Raw genomic sequence first — 14,665 nt, 5'->3', positions numbered from 1 at the left:
AAGTTCTTTGTCATCCAGAAACTCATTATGTTAGCTGATGCTGCCTGTGAAAGTTCGTCAGCATGTTCAAATTAGGGTAGCATTGGCAGGTCTGATTATTTAAATCTGGTAGCTTTGCTAAAAATATAGTTATTCAAGAAAGATGAATTACTAATTTGACAACTGAGATTTAGTTGGAGTCTGCAGCACAGAAGGCAGAATCTCTTGAGTGCTTAGAGGAGGATGACAGTACTTTTTCAGATTAAAGGGAGAATTTCTAAGTGAGCTAACAAGTTGGATTTATAGACCGTGCTTTGGTGTCCTCCCTGATAGAGCCTTAGAGCAAGTCTTGGTAAATTACTTAAAGTAGCCACTAGGTAGAAGTTGGTCCTGCACCGCCGAAGGGGCCCTCACTGAGGCATCCATCCACCTCCTGGCTGCTGTGGGGGATTCACGGGAACGCTGTCCTTCAGGGCTGGGCTTTAGGAGTGCGGTTATGGCTGCTGGCACCTTTCAACTCTTAGTCTAATTTCAGTGCCTGAGCTTATCAGCTGTGACTCTCAGCGAGAAGCTGATCCTGGGAGGCAGCAAACAGCCATTGGAAAGAGTTTTCCTTCTGAAATCCCATTTTATGCTGTTCCATTTTGAGGGAGAAGAGCTCAGGCACCTCCCTCACCTGTTGCAGGTGCTGTGGGTATAGTGGCACGGGGAGAACTGCTGGGTTCAGCCCCTGGGTGGGGGACCCCAGTGGGCAGGCATCCTTCTGGCAGTGAGGCTTTGTGGGCAAGAGCAGCTTTGCCTGCCTGTGTAAGGAGGCTTTAACCTGCAAGGTGCAAACAGTTATAATTTTTCTTCAGAAATGTTTTAAAGTCACAACCTTTAAAGATGTTGAAACCTGTGCAGGTCATTGCGGGAGCTGCTCCTGTACTGGTGTGAGTAATGCTGTACAACTGGGACCTCACCCACTGTTTTTGTTTGACTCAGCACAGGTACCTTTGGAAAGAGCTGTGCTTTATCATTCACCAGAACCAGTTCCTTTATCCCCTGGTGTTGCCATCTGCTGGCCTCAGACGTGGTGCAGATTGACTTGGAGGAGCCTGGAATAGCTTTTGGCCAGACTAAAATAGGAACTGCAGCTCAGGGCCAGGGCCTGGTCTGTTAGTGTGGCACTCCCCATGGAGGTGGTGACACAGGGCAGGATCTCAACACAGTGCTTGCTCATCAGAGCCTGCCAGGAATGCTTTAAAGGCAAGAGGAGGGGAAAAAAAAGGAAAAAGGGAGGAATCAGAAGCTGACGATGATGTTTATTTACAGCACAACATCAGGACAAGGGACATGAAATTGAAATGCCCTCCTACAGTTCTGGTTTTATTAAATTTTGTTATGAAATTAACTGCTGTAAACAGCAGCTGTGTGCTGCCTCATGGTGTGTGGCAGGAGCAGTGGCCCCAGACCCCAGTGCTGGACACCCCAGTGCTGGACACCCCAGTGCTGGATACCCAGTGGGGCTCCAGTGTGGCGATGGGAGCTCTTTCCTGCTGTTGCTGGAGCTGCCTGGCCCTGGAGATCATCATGACCATCCCTCTCCTGCAAGTCTCCATGAGCTGCTGTGGGAATTGGGCCTCAATTGAAATCCTCATGAATGCGAAAAAAACGTCTTGGACAGCAGCAGCGATGGGTGTCTCGTGCTGTGTGTGGGGCAGCAGGCAGTCCTTCCCCCAGAGCGGTCACTTTGTGCGGGGCCTTTGCTCAGCCTGGGATCAGAGGTGAGGAGGAACACTGCTCCCCAAGCATCTCGGGGGCTCCCCACTGCCTGCCTGCAGCCCCTTGGGTGCCCAAAGGGCTCCAGGAGCCCAGCAGAGCTGTGGGGCGAAGTGGGGCTGTTGCCCTCCCGGCACTGGGGCAGGTAGAGGCAGCAGCCTCTGGGGCCTTGTTTCTGTAAAGTTTCCAGAATTGGTGGTATTTAGACCCTCGTGACTCTGGTGCCTGGCTGTGAAAGGAGCCTGCTGAATGCACGCCTTGTTTTCTGCTTTCTGCCTTTAATGCATTTTAGCAGCAGGCTGGTGACGGGCCTGACACGCCGGCTCCGCGCACACTCCTGCGCTCGGGGAGTGCAGCATTAATAACACACTTCCATGCATCATGCCATTTTTAAGCATGATCGTTATGATAAAGGGCATATACTTAATTACAGGCCTGCTTAATTACAGCTCTGTTGAAGCTCGTTTGTTTAGGAGAGTGCTAATTGCGCTGCTGAGCCTTTGGCTCACCCTGCTTTCATCTGCTGCTTCGCTCCCTAGTCCTGAGCTCGGGGCTGAGCGCGGGGCTGAGGGCTGGGGGAGGCTCTGGGGGCTGCAGGGATGCTCTCACTCGGCGTGGCTCAGCCTTTAGATTACTTTACAAAAGCTGGCGTGTGGCTGATCAAAGCGGGTTTCTGTCGGATAACAAATGCAGATGGTCTTCTAGGTTTAAAACTTCCTGGATTTGGTGATGCTGCTTTTCATCTGTTTCCTTTTGTTTCTCTTCATGCTGTGGCTGCCACACAGCACTTTGATAACAAAATACTCCATTGGAGAGGGTTTTTAAATCAAAAATAGACAAAGCAAATGTAAAAAGCCACACAGCACCTTTGATAACAAAATACTCCATTGGAGAGGGGTTTTAAATCAAAAATAGACAAAGCAAATGTAAAAAGCTAAGTATTCTTAAATGGTCCTTGTTAAATCGCTAATCTGGTAACTAAGTGGTGCTGGTAGGAGTTACAAACGGCAAGCAGAGAAATGCTGGGTTCGTGGGCACAGATCCTTTCTGAAAGGAAACCCTATTTGAGGATCACAGTGGGGCATTTCACAGCTTAAATTTGTGTTAATTTGAACTTTTTATTTGTTTCAGAGCTGAAATTTAAAGACTTCAATGTTAGAGGTGTAAGTGTAATAAAGGGGGTGTATCAGCCTTAGAAATATGCCCTTTTCAGTCTTGTGTGCAAATTGCTGAGTTACATGTTTTAAAAATAAGTGTCTCCCTTGTGCTGCCACATCTCTTGGCAGGCTCCCTATGATGTCTCCAAGGTGGTGATAGCAAGACACACTGAACATCATTGCACTAAGATAAATATACAAGAAATAAAAAGGCAAACAGTGCTCTGAGTACCATTAAGGTTGTGCTGCAGAGAGAGCTGAAGGCAGTGACACGAGACTGTGCCATGTGCCGTCATGTCCTCATGTCTGTCCTTGTATTCCATTGGTTTCTGTCCTCCAGACGTGGTTTGCAAGTGTCTGAGCTCCTTTGCTCACTGTTGAGTTTGCACTGGCAGCAGCCAGGCCGGGGAGGGCACTTGGCCCCAGGTGTTTGTCGTCATCCTGTCCAGGTGGTAGCACTTACTGCCTAGTACACAGGTGGTGGTTCTGACTGCTTTGGGGTACAAGTCCCCTGAACCAGCTGTTCCTCGTTCTCTTGCTCAGACACCACCCAGTGTGCTCAGCTGGTTTGGTGAGGAGGTGGTAAATAGATGTGTGTTCTCCTTCCAGTTTCAAATACTGTCCTGCTTTGGCAGCTGAACAAAATTGGAAAATGCAAAATTGACACCATGAAATTGTATATGGACAGAGCAGGGAGGATTCATTGGATTCCTGGTTTGGTAGGGACTGACCCAGCTATGTCTTAAATGGAAAGAAACCACTGGCAGGTTAGAGGGAAGGAAAGGCTGGCAGTAACATGTAGGAGCAATCAGTCATGTGTCAGTGCTGTGAATACTTGATCTGTCACTGGGAATGTGAGAAGTTACATGTCAGAAATCAGCTGGAAATGTGACGTGATGTCTTGTCCCTTTCAGCAATGGATGGAGTGCCTTTTATGATTTCAGAGAAGTTTGCCTGTGCTCCTGAAGGGGTGAGTTGCCTTCATTGTTCTCCCAGTGTCTGAAATTCATTGTTTCGTGGAAAGCGATCACAAAACATCAACAATATTACCTGCTTCTGGAAGCTTTTCTGTTGTGGGGCCAAATATATAACCAGTGCTTGAGGTGGGCCGAGGTTGCCCATCACAATAGTTGCCCATTGGGTGGGAAGGGCTTTTGCCAGATCACTTCTAAAACTGAATTGTCCTGGGATTGGAAAATTTATTGCCATCAGAAATAGGAATGGCAATGGGACTCCCTGGTGCTGGAAGCATTTCTAATTTCTTAGCATAGATTGTAAAGAAAGCTGCAGATGTGGAGTTCTGGATTTGACCTGCCATGGGGATGGCATAGTGCCATCAGCTTTACTACTTTCCGCTGGCACCCCAGAAGTTCAGGGCAGTGGTAGTGGCAGGGTGCACCCCAGTGCTGGCAGCTGTTGGAGGCTCCTGCCTGGCTGCGGGGCGAGCTGGAGAGGGCACCGAGTGCTGCCTGCTTGGCACCAGGCACTGCAGGGCATGGCAGAGCGGGAACCCTGGGAGGGGTTCAGAATGACATCTGAGTGTCACTGGACCAGTACTTGTTAAAGTTTATGATCCAGAGCTCAAAGATCAGCATCCCACTACCAGTTCCTGAATCCATCCGATGCTAAACCAGTATCTTTCTAAAAATCAGTTTGCAAGAAGCTGTTAAACCATCAACTGTGTCTGATTTTTCAGTAGCACTCTGGCTTTGTGCTTTCTTCTTCCTGCTGACAGGGGGTTTTGCACAACCCTTGCTTTCTGAAAGGGTTGTTTATGGGCAGTTATTCCCAGAAAGATGGAGTCCCTGCTGCGAGGACAAATGCAGAGAGATTAGGTCGTGCTAATCCTCCCAGCGGATCCTTTAGACACCATTGCCACCATATGGTCAGTTTGGTCGAGGCTTCCCACAGCCAGTGCCTCTCACACCTCGCTGCTGCTGCCACAGAAGTCCATGGGGTGTTACAGACTGTGTCCTGCAGCGGGAGATGGTGGCAGATCTATCTCTGAGGCGGGGATGAGTGTCGGCTGTCCCGCTGAGGGAGAAAGGCATTGGAGCTGTTGGCCCCAACCCACCGTCTGCTGCTTCGCTCTCCTGGTGCAGTGAGGAACAGGGCCATCCCTGTTTACAGATGGTGTCTCTAAGTCTCTGGTGATAGAGTGTTTGCTGACTTTAAACAAAACAAACCCAAAACAACAACCACCACCACCCACCTAAATTTGACATTGTTTCTTTGTTGCCAGATGCAGCCAGTTGATCTCTTGGGCATCACAATCAAAACCCTTGCAGAAATTGAAAAGGAGGTAAGTAGTGCCATCCAGCACTGAGCAAGTCACAAGAGCTTTGTTTACTTAGTTGTAAGATACCTTCCCTTGTAGAAAAGGCTTCTCTTGTCTTTCCCAAATCACTGAGGGGGGATAAAGTCAAGCAGTAAGCTCAGGATCAGGGATGTCCTCTGTGATCCATGCTGAGTGAAGGCGCTTTAGGTGGTGCATCTAATGGCAAAGTTTGGGGCCCTCTGTTTAATTCCAGATGTCTGTCTTGGTTAACCTTTCTCATGAATTAACAACACATACTGCAGGCAGGAAGGTGCCTCTTGCATGTCAGGAAGGCAAATGGACTTGACTCAGCATTATCAGTGAACACCTTCATCAGTTTTCAGTTTGCTGATGCTGTTAAGTTGTTGTCAGGGGAACTGGGCTGCGTTTCAGTGGGTGTGAGTGTTTGAGGAGCTCCGGGAGGAGGCAGCCACCAAACCGAGGGTGGTCCCAAGGGACCATTCTGTCACATGGTGCTGAGGAGCTGCCTGCTCTGCAGAGGTGGCCTCGCAGACCAGGAAGAAATTTGTCTCAGCAGCACGTACTTCTTCAGGCACCATTGGTCACAAAGACCTTCTCCTGTGCCAGCCAGCTGGGTTCAAGGCAGAGAGTAACAAGATGACATCACAAAACTGCCAGACCGCTCAAAGTTTCTCCACTTTTTGATTCCAGTTGTGACTCCAGTTGCCTAAATCGATCCTCTTCTGCCTGGAAGTTTTGTCTTGAGTACAAGAAGAAGGTGATCAGCTGCCAGGGCTTTTGCAGGCATGCAGTGGGCCTGCAGTGGTGGCTCTGGAGATGCTGCCTGACAGGGGCAGTGGCTGACAGAAGCACCCGTTGCCTCAGGTGCTGCGGTCCTGCCACATGGCACATGTGCTGTGCCTCTGCTCAGGACTGCCTGCGTCTGTCAGGAGGAGCCCTGGGAGCCCGGCGTGCTCAGGGCTGGCAGCCCCTCTCTGTGCCTGCCTCCTTCCTCGCTCTTGCTGGGAGCTGGCCAGGGAGCAGATGGTCTTTTGGCCAAGTGGTGCTGGATTTGCTTCTGCAGCATCTCTGTGTGTTACCTGGTGTGGAAGAGGTCTGGCAGCTTGGAGGCTGCCTGGAGGGCTGGGCTGGGCTGTGCAGCCCTGCCTGTACCCTCACAGGCCTGTGGAGTGCAGGGACACCAGCATTGGAATCATTTGTGTGGGCCAGGGAAGAGAGGCTGATACCTGCTGGCTCTGCCACAGCTCCTGCTCCATCATAGGCTGTGTGCATTCCAGAGTAATGAAAAGTATGTTTATGCAGCCCATATTCCTTGATGAAGCATCTTGTCTGCACATAGAGAGCTACACATATAAATATTGTGAATTTCAGCATGGCTTTATTTCCCTTGCAAGCAATAGCACCATTACAGCAAATCTTCTGGATTTCCAAAGCAGCCAGAACATTCTCCCTGGAGCAAGATGCCTTGCAAAAAATATTCCCAAAGAATTCCAAGAGTTATTGTTCTCTGTTGCCACATTTGCAGATGTATGCACCCATCCTCCAAGCTGCAGGCAGCTGAGTGACAGGACTCCACCCTGTCAGGAAAATGATGGAAATGGGCGCAAATCCTGGACTGCACCCAGGCTGCTCTCATTGCTCCAGGATGGCACAGCCATGCCCAGGGCATTGCGTGGAGATCTGGAGTGTGAAGAGGTGGTGAAGCACAGGTGTGAGCGGTGTGTGCTGTTGCTCGTGGCTGCTTTGGTGGGTGTAGGATGGACAGCAGAGGAGCAGAGCCCTGGCAGCGCTGCCGCCGGCTCTCCCTGGCGGGGCTGTGGGGCTTTGTCCTCACTGTTCCTGCCTGTCCTGGCTAGGAGAGCATTGCCAAGCAGGCACTTGGGCAGGTGCAGGCGACAGCAAAGGTGTTGGCACTGTCACTGCGGCTCTGCGGTGCCCGTGGCTGTGGCAGAGAGGGCAGTGGTCCGGCCACTCCTGGGGCACATCTCATCTTCCTTTGAGCTTGGTGTGGAGTAAAAAGTCTAGAGAGAGTCTAATTAGTAAAGCAAGCATCCAATACTCATCATTCCTTTTAAACTGACAGGGAAAGCAGCTCGTTTAACCACTGAATTGCTACAAGTTATCATGGGCTGCTCTTCACAAATATATTTAATGAAGAAGTTGTAAATCTAGAAGAGCTTAAAATTTTAATTTTCCACAGCAATATTTTTTCTTGTTCGCATGTTTGTAGTCAATTCTCCAGAGTGCAGTCACATGAAATGTTCTTTAAATGAACATATTTGCTAACTGGCATGATTTCAGTTTTTAAAACATTGGTTCCAGCAATTAGGAGTTTCCTCAGTTCCCCAGTGACTGGAGAGATTCGTCTTGATTATAATTGCTCTTAGCCACGCATATCTAATTTGTGTCTTTTTAAGTGTTAATTAGTAAACAGTTTGAGCTGACATCTTTATGCGTTTGGGTGTTGAAAAATGACGCCTATTGCGAGCGGCGCGGGGCGGCGTCGCGACAGGGAGGTGCTGCCGGAGGGTGACGGGCACAGCCCCGGCACAACCCCCGAGCCCCGGCACAGCCCCTCAGGCGACCGGCACAGCCCCCCGAGCCCCCGCACAGCCCCCTCACAGCCCCGGCACAGCCCCGGCACAGCCACGACGGCAAACAGCCCCTCACAGCCGCACAGCCCGGCACAGCCCCGGCAAGCCCCCTCACAGCCCATCACAAGCCCCGGCACAGCCCTCACCAGCCATGCACAGCCCCCATAGCAGCCCGCACAGCCCCCTACACAGCCCCCTCACAGACCCGCTCACAAGCCGGCCCTCACAGCCCAGGCACAGCCCACCTACAGCCCGGCAACAGCCCCTACACAGCCCCCTCACAGCACCCCTTCAACAGCCGCCCTCACAGCCCCGCCGGGAGCCGCCCCGTTCCCAGTATGCCGGACTGGCGCCGCCGCCCATGCCCGGCACAGAACCGCAGGCGCCCCTGCTGCCCCGCTCCGCTCCGACCGCGGGATGGGCCCGCGGCGGGACCCCGGGGATGGGACTCGGCGGGGCCGGGATGAGGCTCGGCGGGGAACCGGGATGGGCTGCGGGTGATGGGAGGATGGGCTCGTGCGGGACAGGATAGGCTTCGGCGGGGCCAGTCCCGTGTGCTCGAGAGGAGCAGGACCCCCGCAGCTCGGCGCTGCACTGGTGGTCTCCCAAGCTGGGACGGAGGGGAGATGTCGGCATTGGAGCAGAGGCAGCACAGCCCCAGCACAGCCCTGGCACAGCCCTGGCATAGCCCGAACACAACTGACATGGACCTGGCACAGCCCCAGCACAACTGGCACAGTCCCAACACAGGCCTGACACAACCCCACCTTCTACTCAGATGGTATAGACCTGGCACAGCCTTGCACAGTGAGAACAATCCCAGCACGGCCCTGACACAACTGGCACAGCCCCAGCACAGCCACAGCCCAACCCCGGCACAACTGGCACAGCCTCAGCATAGCCCTGGCACAACTGGCACAGCTCCAGCACAGGTGGCACAGCCCCAGGCCAGGTGCCAGCACAGTTGCTGGTTCCCAGGGTCACCTCGCTGGCAATGTGTCTTGTGCCCTTGGCCAGCTGGCAAGGAGTGGTCCAAGGCCACAGGGAGATGTGTTTGTGACGTTCCAGGGGTCACAAATGGGACACTGGGAGATGTGTGGGGGGCAGTCCCCATGCGAGGCCATTGCAGTGGGTGTGCTGTGGTCATGGGCAGCTCCTGCCCTGACAGCCCCCTCGCATGGCACTGCTTCGACTGCCCACCCACCGTGGGTGGGCCACTGCCACCTCAGCCTCTCCTGGGGTGCCCTGGCAGGGGCCAGGGTGGCCCAGGGCCTGCAGGGTGCAGCCACAGCGTGCCACGAGATGGCACTGCTACAGTGCACGGCAGGCGCTGCAGCTCCTGGGCTCCATGGCTGTGCGGGGCTGTCCCTCAGTTGCAGGGGTGTCCCTCAGCTGCAGTGACATTGTGGGGGTGCAGAGATGTGTATATAGAAATTTTCATCCACCTCGTCAAACCAAAAATGTTAATTCTGATAGTACCGGCTTGTGTATAAAACCTGCCAGGGGGAATCTTTCTGAGTAGCTGCTTTATGTGCAGGATGAGTATGGTCATGTTTGTGTTAATGCTGGGTTTTGAGGGAGGGGGTAAATCCTACCTGGGGCGGTCACTGCTGTGGGGTCAGGTGATGCCAGCAGGCTCACCGAGTATGGCCCTACCTGGGCCAGCTGCTGCCAGGCCCAGTTTTTACCACATTCTTCTGCTCCTTGTATCGTCCCACCCCAGGCATGAGCAGTGTGGCTGCATGGTCACATGCCCTGGCCTGGGCTGCATGGGTCGGTGCCCCAAGGTTCCCTCTCTCTGCTTTGCCCTGCAGTACGACTACAGCTTCCGGACGGAGCAGAGCGCGGCGGCCCGGCTGCCACCCAGCCCCACCCGCTGCCCGCCGGTCCCGCCATCCTGAGGGGCCATCGGCCGGAGCAGGCGTGTGCGTGCATACTACTGAGCGGGACACAGGACACAGGACACAGTGCTGGGACTGCCCTGGCACACCTCCGTGCACCCGGCCACCACCGCCGCCCTGCGCTGCACCATCCCCTGCACACGCCGCTCCACGCGTTGGGACCCCCCTCGGCAGCTGCACCCCACACACTGCTGCAGACCCCTCTCCATGTGAGTACAGGACTGGGAGCCTTGGTCATCCCCACTTTGTAACCCTGCTGCAGGACAGTCACAGAATCCAGAGCTGTAGCAAACCCCTGCAAACACAGCTGGGAGCTCGCAGACCATCGAGAACTCTCAGCCCTAAAAGGAACAGTGAAAGGCACGGCTGGGTAACGCTGCCCAAGCTGCTGTGGAGCTGGTCAGCTCTCTATGCCTTGCAGCAGGAGGTCCCTGCGGTGCTCGGTCCAGTGGCAGCACTGAGCTGCAGCAGATGCCCCATCCTTCTGCCAAGGTCTGGGCACAGCAGTTCTGCCACAGCCAGGATCAGCCCCCCCCATACACCCACTATAGTCACTGGATTTGCTGTAGCTGGGGGAGCTGGGGCCGCTGGCTCATGCCTGTCTTGGACTCTCCCTGGGCACTGGCAGGGCAGGGCAGGGCGGGCAGAGCGCCAAGGTGAAGCACCTCCGCTTTGCACAGGGTGTCCATGTGTCCATCCGGATCTAGACCAACAAACTCCTGTGTTTATTTCCGTCTGGATGCTGGCAGCACCACGCTGGCAGAGCCTGGCAGCACCCTGCTGACCCGGCCAAGCTGCCTGTGGAGCCAGGACCCTGCTGACAACTGGGATGCCATCACCTGCCCGTCACTCGAGACAGTTCTCTAATGTGCCCCGCTAGCTGCTAAAATAAGAGATGTGCCTGTTCCCTGGGCACTCCCAGGGAAGCACTGAACTCTGACATGGCGCAGGATGAGAGTGGGATGCATTAAACCCTGACCTGAGCCCCCTGTGATCGCTGACCTGGGCTCACTCCTGAGCCAAATGCATGTCTTGGAGAAGTCTGTTGCTGTAATAAGTTATTTACAAGTGCCCATGTGACTCCATGCTGCTCTTTCAAGTCTCTGCTGTAAAACAAAGCTACATCATGGCAGCAAAATGGCAATTTTTGAGTAAGTGTTAAAACATACAATTTTTTATATTGTAAAATAGTGATTTCCTGACCCCACTGAAATGCAATTGCCATGGTAACAGTAACAGTGTTGTCTCTCAGCCTGGGTCATATGTGTGCCCTGACCCGCTTTGCACTGCCTTGGATTGATCTGGCATTTGCTAGTTGCACAGAATGGTGACTGTCTGTGCAGGTTTTGTACTGTCAGCTTCTATTTTTTATTTGTACATATGTAAAATATTTCTTGTCCAAAGATTCATTTCTGGTTTTAAGGCACCGCACCATACTGCTGGGATAATGAGCACAAAATACTGTAACATTCAAGACAAACTGAGTCCAGATCTTTGCTTCAGCTGCTTCCAATCAGGTAAATAATTTTCTGGAGCTGCCTCTGTAGAGCAGCCATGTGGTTGGAGAGCAGAGGCCAGTTTGGTTGCAGGTGTGTTAGTTTTGGGCTAAAGAGTTAAGGCTGTGCCATTTGCACCAGCTCTGGAGCCTCGTGTGACCCCCTGGAAGTGCTCGTTTACTTGGAGGTTGCAGCAACATTTTTAGTTGTTATTTATCCTGCCGGAAAGAAAAGCCAGACCTCACTGCCAGGCTTCACAAAGGCCAGATTGATGATGCCGACATCGACAAATGAACATACCATGGCAGCCTGGTCATTCGGCTCAGGTTCACTTGAAGTTCAAATCCACTCCACGCTGTAGTGCTGTACCCATCTCATCCATCTCTTGTCTGTCTGTTTTTCTGCTTGTAATTTGTTCTGTAGTTTTCTGTGACATCCATTTATAGCTTCTCCTGTGGCTCAGTGGTCACGGCAGGTAGGCAGGACCTGTCTGCAGCCGTGCATTCCTCATAGCTTTGGGATGAGAGCTGACCTTCCCTGTTCCCAGTGGAGGAGTGAGGGCTGCGGGCGGCACAGAGCAGCCAGCACAGTCTGCAGAGCCCCTGGGAGATGGAGAGACCACTGCCAGGAGCCCTTCCTCAAGCTGCCTCTTCCCGTGTGAGGGCAGAGCTGCCTGCACAGTGGCCAGGGGGCTCAGGGAGGAGTGGGTTCTGAGAGCACCAAGCCCTGCACTTGGTGCCACACTCCCTGGGTGTGCCTGGGAAAATGGGTGCAGAGCTTTGAGTCCCTTCTGTGAGATTTAGCTTAGAGATAAAATTGGTGCTTTAATGTTTTAACCAACTGTTAGGTTTGCTCAGCTGCCTTGGAGATAGTGAGCTCAGCCTGCTTTGCAGTGACCTACAGGAGACACTGGGTGCTTGAAACACTGGCAGGACATGTGGCTGGGACAGGCATCTACATCTTCAGGATATATTTGTAGTTATTTCTTCTCTGACACTGGACCAGCAAAGCTGCTTAGGGGTGCACCTGTGAAGAACCTTGAGAGGTGAGTTTGCTCTCCACAGTGCGATCCTGCACCATGGCACTGCAGGGACACCCTGTTCCAAATGCATGACAGGGCAGGTGCATTTCCTCTGGGCAAATGCAATCAAGGTGTTTGGAGCAAGAAGCTGCAGCTGCTGAGAGCCAGCTGAGCTCTCAGCCCTGCTAACCACAGGCTGGAAGACTGGGCGATTCCAGAAGGGAGAGGGCTCAGAGCCAGTGCTTGAAAGCACAGCGAGACACACAGTGCAGGGTGGTTGACTGTGTCAGCTTCTCAATCCACTGCTCAGAGGAAGCTTTTTTTCATTGCACCGCTGAGTTCCCAAGATCCAGAGTGTCAGGTCAGCATTTCCATGGGCAGGTTTTATTGGCTATTCCATAACTTTAGTACTCCCAGCAGCTAGCTCATTGCAAGGCTGGTCCTTGCATCCTCGCAGTGAGTCCTCCATGCTGGCAGGTACCATGGCCACTATGAGCATCTCTCTGCATCTTCCTTCCTGTCCAAAATGCGACTGTGGAAGTATTGGCCCAGGCAATAAATGTTCAAGGAGCCTGATGTGGATGTTGTCTGGCTGTGGAGAAGTCTTTTGGAGCACAAGGGGAGGGGATGAGTCAGTGGAAAGCAACAGAAGTGGATTTGCAGAGCTTTACCAGATGTGCTTGGCTACCTTGCCTGAATTTGTAGAACAAAACTGCTCTCTAGGTAGTTCAGTCTTGCGGCTGATGGAGAAGTTAGTTTGCCAAATTATCATATATCTGCAACAGAGACAGAAAAGCAGCAATAAGGGGTTTGCTTACTGTAAAATACACCTTCTGATGTGAATTCGTAGTGACATGCTGCCTCCTGGATTCCCCACAGCAAGAAGCTGGTCACGTGCCAAGGTGACTTGTGCCCACCCAGGCTGGGCTGTGCTGTCTGCTGTGTTAACCATAGAAAGGCAAGAAATTAGAACAGAAAGTGACGTAGAGTGTGAACTTTGTGATAAAATTCAAGTGTGAACAGTTGTAGTGGGTGTGTCCCCTGTGGGAGCACCTCGTAGCCGTAGTTCCGTAGGAGTGAACTTTGTCAGACTTTTCCTGTGGCTGTCCCTGCGTGTGCCTGCAGTGTTTGTCAGAGGATCCCTGCGAGCCTCCTGTGCAGTGAGAAGTTGCTGGTAGTCTGTAGCCTTGGGCTTGTTTGGTTTCACACCCACCACTGCCCCCTCAGTGTTCTGAGCTCTCCAGACTGAAGGTGCACACTGCTGAGCCTGGAGAATTCCCTGCATGGGCAGGCACGTGCCAGGCAGATGCTAGTGGCAAGGGCATGCATCTGCTGACCTTGGAATCTCCTCTTCTGTGGGGCCCTGAGATCTCCTGGGGGGAGGGAAATCAGGATGTGGTGCCTGCAGAGCTGGCTGGTCCCATGTTGGCCCTCACCTCCCTGCTGCCCCCAGGGTGACATAGGGTCTGTCTCCCCAGATGTGCCCGTGGCCTCTCCCACGACAGCCCCAGGAGCCCAGAGAGGTGTTCCCACTCCTCCTGAAGGGCAGGCACGTCTTGCTACATGCAGATAATTACCTCAGCCTTGGAGCCTTGACTAACAGCCGGGAATCCCTCCCAGCAGTGGGAATCCCGGCAGGGGCAGCCCAGCGGTGCTGGTGTCAGTCATCCCGAGCCAGATCCCCCTGGCTGTGGTGCAGGGAGCAGGGGAGGCTGCTCCCCTGCTCACAAACAAGCTCAGTGAGGTGCTGCTCAGTTCATTCACCACAGGGAAACCAAACACTTTGGATATTCTGGTCATTTGTTACAAAATTGTTTCCTAACAGCAACAGATTTAAATGTCATCATGCAAATGGCAGAGAAGAACCTTTTATGCAGTTGCAAAGTGGTTTTCTAAGATGGTTGGGTTATTGAAAGTGATTTTACTGTGCATTAATCTTATGAATGTTACTATGTTTTATATTTATTTTAGATGACCCTCCTGTATTTTACAAAGGGAAGTTTCATTCTGTGATAACTCAGTCTGTATTCTTAATATAATTTGTTAAATGAAACTTGTTTTAATCAGTTTATTCTCTGTGCTTTGTGTTTTAATTTTCTGACTGAAATAGCTACCTGAATTGGAATGGTGAATTGCAGGGGTGGCAGCACGATCCCCTGTAGGGAACATGCTCTTGTTTTGGGTTTTTTGTTCTTGGAAATTGGATATAAAAACCCTTCGAAAATCTGTCTAAAATGTCTTACTCCAAAGGTATGCTGTGAAGTCAAAAATAGAAGTCAACCCAGCTCAATTTAAGTGTTTTATGGGGCAGGACAGGGCAAAACCTGGCAAAACCGGTCCTTGGCACAGGGATGGTGCCTGTGGCAGTGAGGGCAGTGCTCGGCTTGGGGCAGTGCCCGTCCCATCAGCTCTGCCCACGGCCACCTGGTCTGGGCTGCGGTGGCCACGCTGGCCTCA

General features: G+C 52.5%; 1 protein-coding gene across 3 annotated transcripts in view; it reads left to right on the top strand.

The window, feature by feature from the left end:
- Window positions 1–14,279, top strand: part of MVB12B (multivesicular body subunit 12B) — a 58,562-nt gene extending 44,283 nt beyond the window's left edge. For all 3 annotated transcript variants that reach the window (XM_029960460.1, XM_029960461.1, XM_018074286.1), the window contains 3 exons: window positions 3,812–3,867; window positions 5,140–5,199; window positions 9,605–14,279. In XM_029960460.1, the coding sequence (XP_029816320.1) occupies window positions 3,812–3,867; window positions 5,140–5,199; window positions 9,605–9,691 (203 nt within the window). In that variant the 3' untranslated portion in view covers window positions 9,692–14,279. The remainder of the gene's footprint in view (window positions 1–3,811; window positions 3,868–5,139; window positions 5,200–9,604) is intronic.
- Window positions 14,280–14,665: the final 386 nt, after the last annotated feature.

This window comes from Manacus vitellinus, unplaced genomic scaffold (assembly GCF_001715985.3).
Source record: "Manacus vitellinus isolate BGI_N305 unplaced genomic scaffold, ASM171598v3 scaffold_27_pilon, whole genome shotgun sequence".
Taxonomy (NCBI): domain Eukaryota; kingdom Metazoa; phylum Chordata; class Aves; order Passeriformes; family Pipridae; genus Manacus; species Manacus vitellinus.
The sequence above is the reverse complement of the archived record's forward strand: the minus strand, read 5'-3'. Positions and strand labels throughout refer to the sequence as shown.